The following is a 14290-nucleotide window of genomic DNA, read 5'->3' on the forward strand; positions in this document are numbered from 1 at the left end:
TCTATTGATGATTATTGTTCTATTGATATTTTATATCTAAATTAATAGAAAATATAAGCTATGCCACAACTCCAAATTAATGGACAAGATACCCACTGGCCACAGACCTCTAATCCACATTGGTTTAACGTAATTTCATTGAAATGATTGATTCAATCAGTGTGTGCCCAGTGGGTAAGTAGTGAATCCTTTGATTCTAATCTGACTATAGCCATATGTTCAAGTAATGTCTTGTGATTGCTCAGCTCCTTGCTTGACATTTAATGAAAAAAACATTGTGATATTCTGTTCTTTAACATTTCATCTGATATGTCTACAATGTGACTAATTTAGATACTTTGGTCAGAATCTGTTGTACAAATCTACAGTTGGACTGTTTTAAACAGGGAAAATACAGTAATTGGTTCATATAACCACCATCACTGTGCTAGATTATTTGTTTCACTTTCTCCCTCCACTTGCCACTGACTGGGCTTGAACCCCACTTAGAAAAAATGGTTCATTCGGTTTCTATATAGAATTTTTGGGGTCGTTGGTCAAAAGGTTCAAGCCTCTGAAGATAGAAAGTCAGCCTGCAGGCTGAATGGTGTTTCCTCCGATACATTGGTGTGGCTGGCTTCTGGGTTAAGCGAGCAGTGTGTCAAGAAGAAGTGCGCCTTGGCAGGGTCGTGTTTCGGTGGACTCATGGCTCTTGACCTTCGCCTCTCCCGATTCTGTAGTGGAGTTGCAGCGATGGGACAAGACTGTAAAACTACCAATTGGGGAGAAAAAAAGTTTTTAAATTAGAAAATAAAGAATAGATTAAGTTCTTCCAGAGTTTGAGTACTAAGCTACCTGTTTTTAGGAACGAGACACTTAATTAGACACTTTACAAGCTAGCTAATAAATGTTAATTTTAATCATTGGCTAAATAGGCTGCATTTAGACAGGAAGCCCAATTCTGTCTTTTGACCAATCAGATCAGCTCTGACAATGATCTGATGGGAATTGGGCTGCCTGTCTAAATATGGCCTTAGAGCTACAGACCCAGCCTGACATTGGCAATTAGAAAATTGTTATTTCAGTGTGGAGTCAGATGGGGAGGACGATGTTACATTTTTTCTTTTCTTTTTTTATTTCACCTTTATTTAACCAGGTAGGCTAGTTGAGAACAATTTCTCATTTACAACTGTGACCTGGCCAAGATAAACGCATATCAGTGTGAACAGACAACAACACAAAGTTACACATAGAGTAAACAATAAACAAGTCAATAACACAGTAGAAAAAATAAAAAGAGTCTATTTACATTGTGTGCCAAAGGCATGAGGAGGTAGGCTAATAATTACAATTTACCAGATTAACACTGGAGTGATAAATTATCAAATGGTCATGTGCAGGTAGAGATACTGGTGTGCAAAAGAGCAGAAAGGTAAATAAATAAAAACAGTATGGGGATGGGGTAGGTAAATTGGGTGGGCTATTTACCGATGGACTATGTACAGCTGCAGCGATCGGTTAGCTGCTCAGATAGCAGATGTTTAAAGTTGGTGAGGGAGATAAAAGTCTTCAACTTCAGCGATTTTTGCAATTCGTTCCAGTCACAGGCAGCAGAGAACTGGAAGGAAAGGCGGCCAAATGAGATGTTGGCTTTAGGGATGGTCAGTGAGATACAACTGCTGGAGCGCGTGCTACGGGTGTAACAGTGTAAGAAGAGTGAACTGAATGCTGATAACCTCTGTTGAATGTGCATGATGGGTTTACAGAGGTATTAACCTCTCCCTCAATGTTAACAAAATGAAAAAGCTGATCGTGGACTTCAGGAGACAGTAGAGGGAGCACGCCATCCACATCGATGGGGCTGCAGTGGAGAAGGTATAAAGCTTCAAGTTCCTCGGCGTACACATCACTGACAATCTGAAATGATCCACCCACACAGTGTAGCGAAGAAGGCGTGACAGCGCCTCTTCAACGTCAGGAAACTGAAGAAATTTGGCTTGACCCCTAAGGTTTAAAGATCATCAAGGACCTCAGCCACCCGACTCCCGGTCTGTTCACCCCATTACCATCCAGAAGGCAAGGTCAGTACAGGTGCATCAAAGCTGGGACCGAGAGACTGAAAAACAGCTTCTATCTCAAGGCCATCAGACTGTTAAATAATCGGCCTCCGCCCACAGTGCTGCAATGAACATTAGTCACTGTCACGAGCCGGCTACCACCCAGTTACTCAACCCTGCACCTTAGATGCTGCTACCTATGTACATAAACATGGAACGCTGTCATTTGGAACACTGTCACTTTAAAAAACGTTTACATAGTGTTTTATCCACTTCATATGTACAGTTAAAGTCAGAAGTTTACATACACTTTGGTTGGAGTCATTAAAACTCATTTTTCAACCACTCCACAAATTTCTTGTTAACAAACTATAGCTTTGCCAAGTCGGTTAGGACATCTACTTTGTGCTTGACACAAGTAATTTTTCCAACAATTGTTTACAGACAGATTATTTCACTGTATCACAATTCCAGTCAGTCAGAAGTTTACATTCACTAAATTGACTGTGCCTTTAAACAGCTTGGAAAATTCCAGAAAATTATGCTGACATAACCTGAAAGGCTGCTCAGCAAGGAAGAAGCCACTGCTCCAAAACTGCTATAAAAAAGCCAGACTACAGTTTGCAACTGCACATGGGGACAAAGATTGTACTCTTTGTATAAATGTCCTCTGGTCTGATGAATCAAATATAGAACTGTTTGGCCATAATGACCATCGTTATGTTTGGAAGAAAAAGAGAGAGGCTTGCAAGCCAAAGAACACCATCCCAACCGTGAAGCATTGGGGTGGCAGCATCATGTTGTGGGGGTGCTTTGCTGCAGGAGGGACTGGTGCACTTCGCAAAATAGATGGCATCATGGGAAATGATGTCGATATATTGAAGCAACATCACAATACATCAGTCAGGAAGTTAATGCTTGGTCGCAAATGGGTTTTCCAAATGGACAATGACCCCAAGCATACTTCCAAAGTTGTGTCAAAATGGCTTAAGGACTACAAAGTCAAGGTATTAGAGTGGCCATCACAAAGCCCTGACCGCACTGCACCCGGCCCGCCACAGGAGTCGCTGGTGCGGGAGACAAGGACATCCCTACCGGCCAAGCCCTCCCTAACCCGGACGACACTTGGCCAATTGTGCGTCGCCCCACGGATTTGATAAACAATGGAAAAAAACAATATATATACAACTTGTATACCCACACGTAGATGTACGTAAGTGGTGTAAAAAGTATTCTGAGAAATGTTCAGTGGTCCCTTTATGGATCATTTGATAAAGATAAGATCAAAGCATTGTATGACTGTCTAAATGGTCTCGGGAAATAAAGTCTCAAACAAAGATAGGCATGTTTTCTATGCTTTTAAAACAGCATTTAACTGAAAAAATATAATTGCCACGTTAATCAGATTTTTCATTAACCAGCCACTATAGGGACGCCCCTTAGGGGAAACAAAATCTTTGGTACAGCAATGCCCACGGGTAAAAGTAGATTAATCTGGCCTAAACATTATGGTTGGTAGATACGAGAGCCACTATATCCACTTTTGGTTAAAGTACGGGACCTGATTTACCCCTAACCAATAAAACTATAAATGCTTATGGGATTTCCTCTACCAACAAAACCCATGCCCTTTTAAATTGAACCAATTAATGTTGAACACGTACAGACTTGTTAATTAACTAAAGGCCCAGTCTATCCGGTCTCCGGTGCCAGACTTATTATGGACAGATCACTCCATCGACAGTGGACTGATCAGTAGTGTTAGCCTAGTTATAATACTCTAGTCTCGGGAGCTACCTCAAAAAGGAAGCTCCCTCTAAAGTTTCTCTTCCCTTCTCATTTGGCCGATGTTGAAGGAGAGGCGGACCAAAACGCAGCGTGATTTCTATTCATGGTTATTTAATGACGAAAACTATAAATGAACAGACTAACAAGACCCGTGAAAACCTAAAACAGCCCTATCTGGTGCAAACACAGAGACAGGAACAATCACCCACAAACACACAGTGAAACCCAGGCTACCTAAGTATGATTCTCAATCAGAGACAACTAATGACACCTGCCTCTGATTGAGAACCATACTAGGCCGAAACATAGAAATACCCAAATCATAGAAAAACAAACATAGACTGCCCACCCCAACTCACGCCCTGACCATGCTAAATAATGACAAAACAAAGGAAATAAAGGTCAGGACGTGACAGATGTATTTTATAAATCTGGTGCATTACATATTCCTCTTAAAATAATAATGTGAAGCAGAAAGTGAATACAGAAATTGGTAATAAATACATAGAGTAACATTGTAAGGGTAGACTAAAATGAAAACAATGCCTTCCAATATGGAGAAAGTTATCATGTTTGTTTTGTTTTATTTTTAAACCGTGCAATATGGGTAAAAGCAGGACATTGTTTGAGAGTGATGTATCTTTGCAGTAGTGATTGAGAATGTTTTTTTCTGCTGGAAAGTTTAGAAGGGTTTTAGTTGAAGGTAACAGATATGGAGACTTGTGAGAGAAACAAAGACATTGATAAAGAAGGTAAAGTGGAAAGATTAACGGTACGATCTATCAGTTGATGTCAGAAGTAATGAGTGTTGCCAGCATGTGAATGGTAACATGTTATTAGTGGCTTTCAGATATTTTAATAATTTGAAAATGCTGAGGTTTTAATACAAGGTCACATGACGAACAGAGGGATTGAGCCTCTGGTGTTTGGGTTAGAGATAAGCATCCTGTGGACAAATAGATAAGCCGCCAGTGAAATTGAGTGGTACTCACTGAACTCAATCAGACTGTAAGTGACACAGTGGGACATTTGAGACAGAGGTATGAATAATATAATTGAAAGAGAGATGTGGTTGACCATTTTCAATTATTATTACTCAATTCTATAGTTTGGGTAACACCAGTGATTTAAGTAAGAAGGTAATGTAATCTAAAACAATAATATTATTACATTACGTGGAACTGTGTCCAAAATTGAAGTAGATCCAAGTAAAAGTTTTTGGTAGTGAATATTGAGCTTATAAGCCAGCACCACCACTTCAAAATAACAGCACTTACATTTGACCGGGGCAGCTCTAGCAGTGCATAAACGTGACAAACTGACTTGTTGGAAAGGTGGCATCCTATGATGGTGCCATGTTGAAAGTCTCTGAGCTCTTCAGTAAGGCCATTCTACTGCCTTATGGTGATTGTATAGCTGTGTGCTTGATTTTAAACATCTGTCAGCGACGGGTGTGTTTGAACTAGCCGAATCCACTAATTTGAAGGGGTGTCCACATACTTTTGTATATATATTGTATTAGCTACGTCTAGAATTGACCAATGTGAACACTTTTATTGGCATAGACAACACCGTTCAATCAAGAGCTTCTAACCAGTGCGCTTTTGATACATCCACTCCTTTCGATACACCCAAAGTCCATGACGCAGCTCGAGTACCTACCAAGGGAGCATCGGTACATTGTGGGAAAGATGGCAGAAGCGGACACTGAAGTGGATTGTGAATCTATTGACGCTAGAATCAAGGAGAATTGGAGTATTGTCCAAAAGAATGGAAAATGGAGCACAGTGCTGAAAATGTCCCTTCGTATCTTGTACGAGCATGTTTTATTAATGAGGAGCAGCGAATCGAAATACCAATCTTGAAGAATCCATTTGAGCTATCCAAACTGGTAGAGAGAGTAATGGGTGAAGTGAAGGCTGTGAGGATCAGGCGGGCTGATTTGATTTTTGCACTTCTGCGGATCAGAAGGAACATGTGTTGCGTCTCACCCGATCTGATAAGTTTGACGTATCGTATGCGTCTCTTCGGAACAGGTCACCCCTCAAGAAGTTCATATTTGGCGTCTCGTGGGAAGTCGATGTTGAAGAAATGAAAAATATTCTGGGAGTGATTGATGCATGTTGGATGAGTCGTGTGGTGAATGATGAATAAGTGAAGAGTTTATTGGTTCTTTTGTTTTTTGAAATGGAGTCTCTCCCTACTCAAGTGCAGTTGGAGTATATCAACTACAGAGTCAGAGCATTTATCCCAAGACCAATGCAGTGTGATCATTGTAAAGCTTTTGGTCATGTTTCAAGTGTTTGCAGAAGGGAGAAACTGAGATGTCCAAGTTGTGGAATAGATCATATCATGTGTTATAAAAGTGATGAAAATGTAACATGTTGCAATTGAGGTAGGAACCATGAAGCCACGTCTCTTGAATGCCCGACAAGGGTGAAAGTTAATGATGTGGCCAAAGTTAAGGTTGTCCAGAGCATTTCATATGCAGCAGCTGTTAAAAGGGTTGAGGGTTTGAATGGTGCTCCTGATGTGTCCATGGTGGTGGATAGGCCTTCATTGCAGGCTGCAGGCAGTGGTAGAGGCGACATGGGCAGCCGCCCAGGGCGGCAACTTGCCGGGGGCGGGACAGGGCGCCCGCACAAAAAAATACGGAATGGTGACATTTGCGTGATCGGTTTTCTATCGCTCATTTGCACGTCACGTCAATGATATCATGTCACAATGTGGGACTGTGGGTCAATTAACCTTGACAGAGTGGGCGCCATGATTCTAATTTGTGAGCTAGAAAGGCTACTGCCTGGGAAGGTCATAGTTTCATTCACATTCATAGTTTCATAGACATATTGTTGGATTTTTTTCTGGTTTGTGCGGAATCATTAGGAATAATATAAAACCAGTCTGCACACCACCAAGGTGAATTGGTTTAGTCTTGAGTCTTCGTTGACAGTGTTGGGGGATGGGTAACGTATTGATGCTCGAGTGCCAAATCAACACAAATTTGTTTCTATGTCTTTTTTACTTATTTTTGCTATCTGAGTCTTATTTTTGTATATATATATATATATATATATATATATATATATATATATATATATATATAAATACATATATATGTGTGTTATAAATGTTATGATAATTTATTTGTGTTGTTCCAAATGTCTGAGGGGGGCTGAAGGGGTCGGAGGTCGCCCAAGGAGCCATACAAGCTAGAAACGCCACTGGCTGCAGGGGTTGCCTTTCATCAGCAGAACCCTGATATTTCAAAGGTTAAGAAGGTAGACTTTGTGGCCTTTATAACTATGGTGATTAATGGCACTGCCAAGGTGGAGAGAAGGTCCAGGAAAATAGTATTATTGTGGATGTGCCGGAGAGGTTTCTCGGTGGAGGAGTTATATGCAGTGGTGGGCCGTCAGGGCCAGCAAGGCCTTCTCTGCTGGCCTAAACATCATCAGAATAAATTTATTTTTTAAATATATTTTCCCACAAATATGTATTAAATTATTCCCCAGAGTAAGAGTTACACTCTTCATTTCATACCGTTCCTCTTGGTTGCACTGCTTCCAGCCCCAGGTTGAGATTTGGAGGGCTGGTCTTTATGTTAGATATTTTATCCAATCATATTCAGCCATCATGTGTTGCCAGGGGTCTAAAATCTGCCCTCGGGCCTTCAGAATCAACAGTGCGGGCGCTTGTAGCTTAAAGTGAATGGTAATTAAAATTTAGTGTCAACCAATCAGCTTTAGAGTTGGCTATTGTACGCCTGCTGGCTGACTCCAGTGTTACACAGGAGCCAGCTCGCAGGCGTAGTGCCTGCACGTCTTTTGATTGGATTACCAATATTGAGAGGCAGGTCCTATATGGGCAGGTCTCAGAACTAGGAAACTGAACTAGGAAACTGATCAACAAATTACTACTAAGCTGTTTTTTCAACCCACAATGGCGGAAGGAGAAGATATCGATTTGGTCGAGGATATAATTATAACGCCATTCTCAAGACAAACTTTTCAAGAAAAGTTAGTCATTGTCAGGAGAGGTAGACGCCGACGCTACAAAGCCGATGCTACAAAGACAGGCTCCGAGAAGCACTGCAAACTACTGCTGGGAATGCCTATTATTTGCAAGTGATCGATTTGGTGTTTGGAGCCACACTGGCTTTGCAAACCTGAGTTGTCTAACCAAGGCATCAACGAGACACCAAAGTACGGCTGGGCACTTACAAACAACGGTGCTTTTGAAAACTTTTGGGGACACCCGAGTGGATCTACAGCTCAACGAACAAGCGCGCAGGGCAACGAAGCTGCACAATGAAAAGATATTGTACTCTTCCCCTGCAATTCTCTGAATAAAAATGTCAATTTCAAGGTGAAGCAACGCCTGGTTATACTGCGTTTCTGTCTAAATGTATAGTGTCTAGAGCCATGGCATCATAATGATGGTAATAAGAGGTGGATTAATTCGGGTGGGACTGTGTAGGACTTCACTGAAGGCTCAGGCCCCAGAACCACGGCACGCTACTGGTTATATGGAATATTTTCACAAGCCGTACCACCCTCTCAGATCCTACAGCCTGAGAAGGGAGATATGGAGATTTGAAAGAAGGAAGAAGTGAGAGTTTTGGTCAATTTACAATTTTTATTTGGGTGGATTAAGTTAGTTTCTCTATCATGTATGGATTAAATTATTTCCCCCTTTTTAAAAAAAAAACCCGTCCAGTTGGTGGCGCCAATACATATTTTTGGGATGTAGTCCGCCATAAAACCCACAGAAGAAGAAGCAGTACCTACACCTGGTTGTTTGTGACCAAAATGTGCAATCCGAGATGATTTTCTGTTTATTTTATAAATAGTTTTGGCTCTCGTCTCCGCTGATGAATATCGACTATCTTAATTCGCTACCTGGCTGTTAGGTATCACAAGCTAGCCATGTGGTTTAAATAGGAAAACTTTTTTTCAAAAGATCAACCAACGCCAATTTCGCACAAGTAAGCAGCTGAAAACTACTAAATGTCATGATCTGAGTGGATGTGGAACTATCTACGCTAGCTAACGTAAGTTAACATTTCCATGATGCTATTTATCACGCTAGCTAATGACTGTGTTTGAAAACATCGCTACATAGCTTGCAAGCTAGCGTTAGCAGATAGCCTGCTAGCTAGCTTGTCGTACTACAGACGTAACGTACGAATTTGTAAAATTAAAACTACATGTATCGTTAGCTAGAAAACATTAGCTACACAAACTAACGTTAGGTATTTTTAACTAGCTGGCTACTAGCTAGTTAATGTAGGAGGCATTTGTGTCGTAAATTTAGCTAGCTAACGTTAGCTTGCTAACAAGCTCCTAGCTAGACCAGAGCGGGCTACCATAATCTTCGAAGTTGACAGGTTAATTCGCTGTTTATGATTGTGTATAGTACTTGCTTGCGCAGTCAATCGGAAGGCTATGCCTTTCACCAACACCACATGACGTTGTTACTGCTCTTGTAAATGATTTAACAAGCCGAGCTCTCTGCCATCCAAGACTTCTAATTTACCAGGCTGTGTTAGAGGAAGGCCCAACATTTTTCAGACTCAAGTCACCCAAGCCATAGACTGTTCTCTCTGCTACCTCATGGCAATTGGAACCAACAGTACCCTAACAGCTTCTACCCCAAGCCATGAGACTGCTAAATAGCGAATGAAATGGCTACCCGGACTGCTCGCATTTACCCTTTTTTCTCTCACTATTTTACCTACTTTACGCACACACACTGGACTCTACCCACACACTTGCACATACTAACACCCCACCACACACACACTACATGAGCCTGCACACATGCATACTGATGCCTCACACTTTCACACATGATGCTGCTACTATCATATCTATGCTGTTGTCACTTTGCCCCTACCTAAACTCAGCAAAAAAATACACGTCCTCTCACTGTCAACTGTTTATTTTCAGCAAACTTAACATCTGTAAATATGTGTATGAACATATGATTCAACAACTGAGACACAAACTGAACAACTTCCATAGACATGTGACCAACAGAAATTGAATGTGTCCCTGAACAAAGGGTGGGGGGTCCAAATCAAAAGTAAGTCAGTATCTGGTGTGGCCACCAGTTGCATTAAGTACTGCCGTGAATCTCCTCCTCATGGACTGCACCAGAATTGCCAGTTCTTGCTGTGAGGTGTTACCCCAATCTTCCACCAAGGCACCTTGAAGTTCCTGGACATTTCTGGGGGGAATGGCCCTTACCCTCCGATCTTGACATGTTGCTTCAATAAATCCACATAATTTTCATACCTCATGCCGCCATCTATTTTGTAAAATGCACCAGTCCCTCCTGCAGCAAAGCACCCCCACAACATGATGCTGCAACCTCCATGCTTCACGGTTGGGATGGCGTTTTTCAGCTTGCAGGCCTCCCCCTTTTTCCTCCAAACATAACCATGGGCATTATGGCCAAACAGTTTTTTTTTTTTTCATCAGACCAGAGGACATTTCTCCAAAAAGTGCTATCTTTGTCCCCATGTGCAGTTGCAAACCGTAGTCTGGTTTATTATGACGGTTTTGGAGCAGTGGCTTCTTCCTTGCTGAGCGGTCTTTCAGGTTATGTTGATATAAGACTCGTTTTACTGTGGATATAGATACTTTTGTACCGGTTTCCTCCAGCATCTTCACAAGGTAATTTTGCTGTGATTGATTTGCGCTTTTCACACAAGTATGTTCATCTCTAGGATACAGAAAGCATATCCTTCCTGAGTGGTATGATGGCTGCATGGTCTCATGGTGTTTGTACAGGTGAACGTGGCACCTTCAGGCGTATGGAAATGTAATGACCCAGACCTGTGGAGGCCTACAAATGTTTTTTTCCTGAGTCCTTGGCTGATTTTATTTAATTTTCAAATGATCTGAGGTACTGAGTTTGAAGGTAGGCCTTGAAATACACCCACAGGTACCCCTCCAATTGACTCAAATTATGTCAATTAGCCAATCAGAAGCTTCTAAAGCCATGACATCATTTTCTGGAATTTTCCAAGCTGTTTAATTTCTTATGGTATTAGGGAGGCTTGCGTCCCTCTTGGCCAAAAGGCAGGGAATATGCTGTGTGGCAAATTCAAATAAAATTATATAAATCAAACTTTCATTAAATCACACATGTCAGATTTTAAAAAGGCTTTTCGGCGAAAGCATAAGAAGCTATTATCTGATAGCACAACAGTAAACAAAGAGTAGCATATTTCAACCCTGCAGGCGCTCCACAAAACGCAGAAATAAAATATAAAACATGCCGTACCTTTGACGAGCTTCTTTTGTCGGCACTCCAATATGACCCATAAACATCACAATTGGTCCTTTTGTTCGATTAATTCCGTCCATATATATCCAAATGTCCATTTTATTTGAAGCGTTTGATCCAGAAAAAAACGCAATGTCACTACAAATTATTTCAAAAGTTGCCTATAAACTTTGCCAAAATATTTCAAACTACTTTTGTGATACAACTTTAGTTATTTTTAAATGTTAATATTCAATCAAATCATGGTCTCTGTTCAATACAGGAACATAACAAACCAAGCTACCTTTCACGTCTTGCGCAACTCTCACCAGTGTTACCCATTTCCTAGATGGTCGTACTTCATTGCACAAATGAATAACCTCAACCCAAGACTGGTGACATCCAGTGGAAGTGGTAGGAACTGAAAACAAGTGCCTAAGAAATTGTTTCCCAATGAGAACTCCCTGAACAGACAGACTTAAAAAACCAAAAACAATTCTGAACGGTTCGTCCTCGGGTTTTGCCCGCTACATAAGTTCTGTTATACTCACAGACATGATTCAAGCAGTTTTAGAAACTTCAGTGTTTTCTGTTCAAATCTACTAATAATATGCATATCTTATATTCTTGGCATGAGTAGCAGGAAGTTGAAATTGGGCATGCTATTTTTTCCAAAAGTGGAGATGCTGCCCTCTATACACTGAGTTGACTGTGCCTTTAACTTAAGGTATTTAAACTTCTGACCCACTGGAATTGTGACACAGTGAAATAATCTGTCTGCAAACAATTGTTGGACACATTTCTTGTCATGCACAAAGTAGATGTCCTAACCGACTTGCGAAAACTTTGGTTTGTTAACACTTACTCCACAAATTCCTTGTTAACTTTTGACTTCAACTGTACCTGTGTGAACAACAGTCACAACTCTATGTACATTTATTCCGTTGACAAAATGCTATGTTCGTCCACATCAGTGCATTCTTAACAACCTAACCATTACTAAACTTCTATTAGATCAAATGAGCAATTCCATTTTTTTGTTGACTTAATCTGACACTCATTAACCACCATACAGAAACTCTTATTTTCGTGGACTGATTTTTGGGCTTAGTAAACCCTGTCGCTTCGCCTCTCTGGCTCTCGTCCATGTTTTTTTTTATTTTTGAAATTGTATTGATATATTCCACCTAACATAACATGCTGACCAGACCGGACGCGTTGAATTGCTTGCATGTGTACATTTATTTCGCAGTCATTGCACCCACGCTACTCGCGGTCATCAGCGAGCGTCCGGGTGGCCCGGCGCTGAAATCGAAATCCGTTCTTTTTGTGACACGCAACGCGCTACATGTCCGGCCTCATTTCATTGGTTTTTCTGAGCATATTCTATCATGGGTGATTTCCTGACCCTGTAATGCAAACAACGCTTCTTATAACACCAATGCCCACTTCTAAGTTAACCTCTATCCCCTAGGCACTCGAGTAGATCTGAAAGGATTGGAGTGGATAGGTATATGCAAAAGATGACGTCCACACTCCGGTAGGTTGTAGTAATGCTTTAGTTGGTTGCCAACCGCCATATTAAGTCCAAAATAAGAAGCCTGAAGGAGGAGCGATGACGAGAAACGAGATCGGTTTACTGTTTTTATCTGTGGATTAATTGTCGGAGTTGAGGACATTTGTGCATTTCAGGTAAAATAACAACCCAATGTCATACCCCAGGACAAATTAGCTAGCAACAGCAAGCTCGCTAACTAAATTGCCTAAGTCTTATGCTTTTTGACCTGTCCCCAAATTAATATAATTCGGGGTTTGTTTTGAAATTTTGACCTGAATCTCCTGATCGTGTCTGGTATGGGGGTACGAAATCCATATGCATGTGAGCGGTTTGGTCAGCATGTATGGCATTTTGAAAGATTTCATAATCAAATGGAACATGAATTTATTCTAACAAGGATGAAGCAGTACTCGCCTTGCCCATTTATTCTTAGACTTGGCTTTACTTGATATATTATTACTTAATATTGAAAGCCGTGGTGTGCCTAGATGCTTTTGCCAGTCATTTCTCTTGAAATGGGTTCACGAGACGGGGTGACGGATGTATTAACTTTTTGGTGGGTGTGTGCAGGTGGTGATGGCAGAACGTCGTGTGGAGTGTTCATGGAAGAGGCATGTCGGAGAGCAGCTGAAGCAGAGGGACCGTGTGCAGAGGCAGGCCTTCGAGGAGATCATCCACCAATGTTAGAGCCACATACCATATCTCAGTGCTCAAGATGCTATTGATGTGAAGATGCTTTTTAGTTCTGCTGCCTGTGCAGGTATCCCAGAAAGTGTGTTTTTATTTATTTAAATAAAGTTCCTTTTTGTGTTTGTCTCAGATAACCGTCTCTTGGAGAAGTCCGATCTACAGGCTGTTCTTTCAGAGAGATACCAGTCGGACAAATATGACTTTCAGAACAGACATGACGGCAGGTAGGCCTCCCCGGATTTGACCTTTGTACTTGTTTGTGTGTTGCGAAATCAAGCTACTACCCTATTGCTTATACCTATCCACTCCAGTCCTTTTAGATCTACTTGAGTACATAGGGGATAGAGGTCAATTTAGAAGTGGGCATTGGTGCTATAGAGAACCGTTGTTTGCATTAGATTGGATGGTGTTCCAGAAATCCCTTGCTTGAGAGAGTCTAAATGTGATCCTTGGGACGTCCAAATCTTAGTTACCACTGATGTTGAAACGGTTAAGGTAAGTGTTAGGGTAGGGATTTCCCAAGAATCTCGGATAGCACTAACCTTGCTTGTGACCTTGTATAACCATTTGTGTTTGATTCCTCAGCCCGGGGGCAGACTCGAGTCGCAGCGACAACCTACAGCAGGAGATGGCCCAGATGCGAATCAGGCACCAGGAGGAGCTGACAGAGCTTCATAAGAAAAGGGGCGAGGTTAGCTTGTTTATTGTGCCTGCCCGTCCAACGTCCAGCCCAAATCTTCCTCTGGAGAACTACACTGTAGGCTTTAGTACGGACCCTAACCTGGCACAGCTGACTCAGCTAATTGAGGTTCTGGGGAGCAGCTAATTAGTAGAATTGGGTGTGCTCAATTAGGTTTGGGAAGAAATCTGGAGGGTAGATCTCCAGAATGAGGGTTGGTCACCCCTTGGCTGTGTCTGAAAATGTTACTAGATGCCAAATCCTTGC

General features: G+C 41.5%; 1 protein-coding gene across 2 annotated transcripts in view; it reads left to right on the top strand.

The window, feature by feature from the left end:
- Nucleotides 1-8585: 8585 nt before the first annotated feature.
- The window catches only part of atg16l1 (ATG16 autophagy related 16-like 1 (S. cerevisiae)), a 55434-nt gene continuing 49729 nt past the window's right edge, over nt 8586-14290 (top strand). For both annotated transcript variants that reach the window (XM_064984119.1, XM_064984120.1), the window contains exons 1-4: nt 8586-8874; nt 13225-13336; nt 13475-13568; nt 13930-14035. In XM_064984119.1, coding sequence (XP_064840191.1) covers nt 13231-13336; nt 13475-13568; nt 13930-14035 — 306 coding nt within the window. In that variant the 5' untranslated portion in view covers nt 8586-8874; nt 13225-13230. The remainder of the gene's footprint in view (nt 8875-13224; nt 13337-13474; nt 13569-13929; nt 14036-14290) is intronic.

This window comes from Oncorhynchus masou, chromosome 13 (assembly GCF_036934945.1).
Source record: "Oncorhynchus masou masou isolate Uvic2021 chromosome 13, UVic_Omas_1.1, whole genome shotgun sequence".
NCBI classification, from domain to species: Eukaryota; Metazoa; Chordata; class Actinopteri; order Salmoniformes; family Salmonidae; genus Oncorhynchus; species Oncorhynchus masou.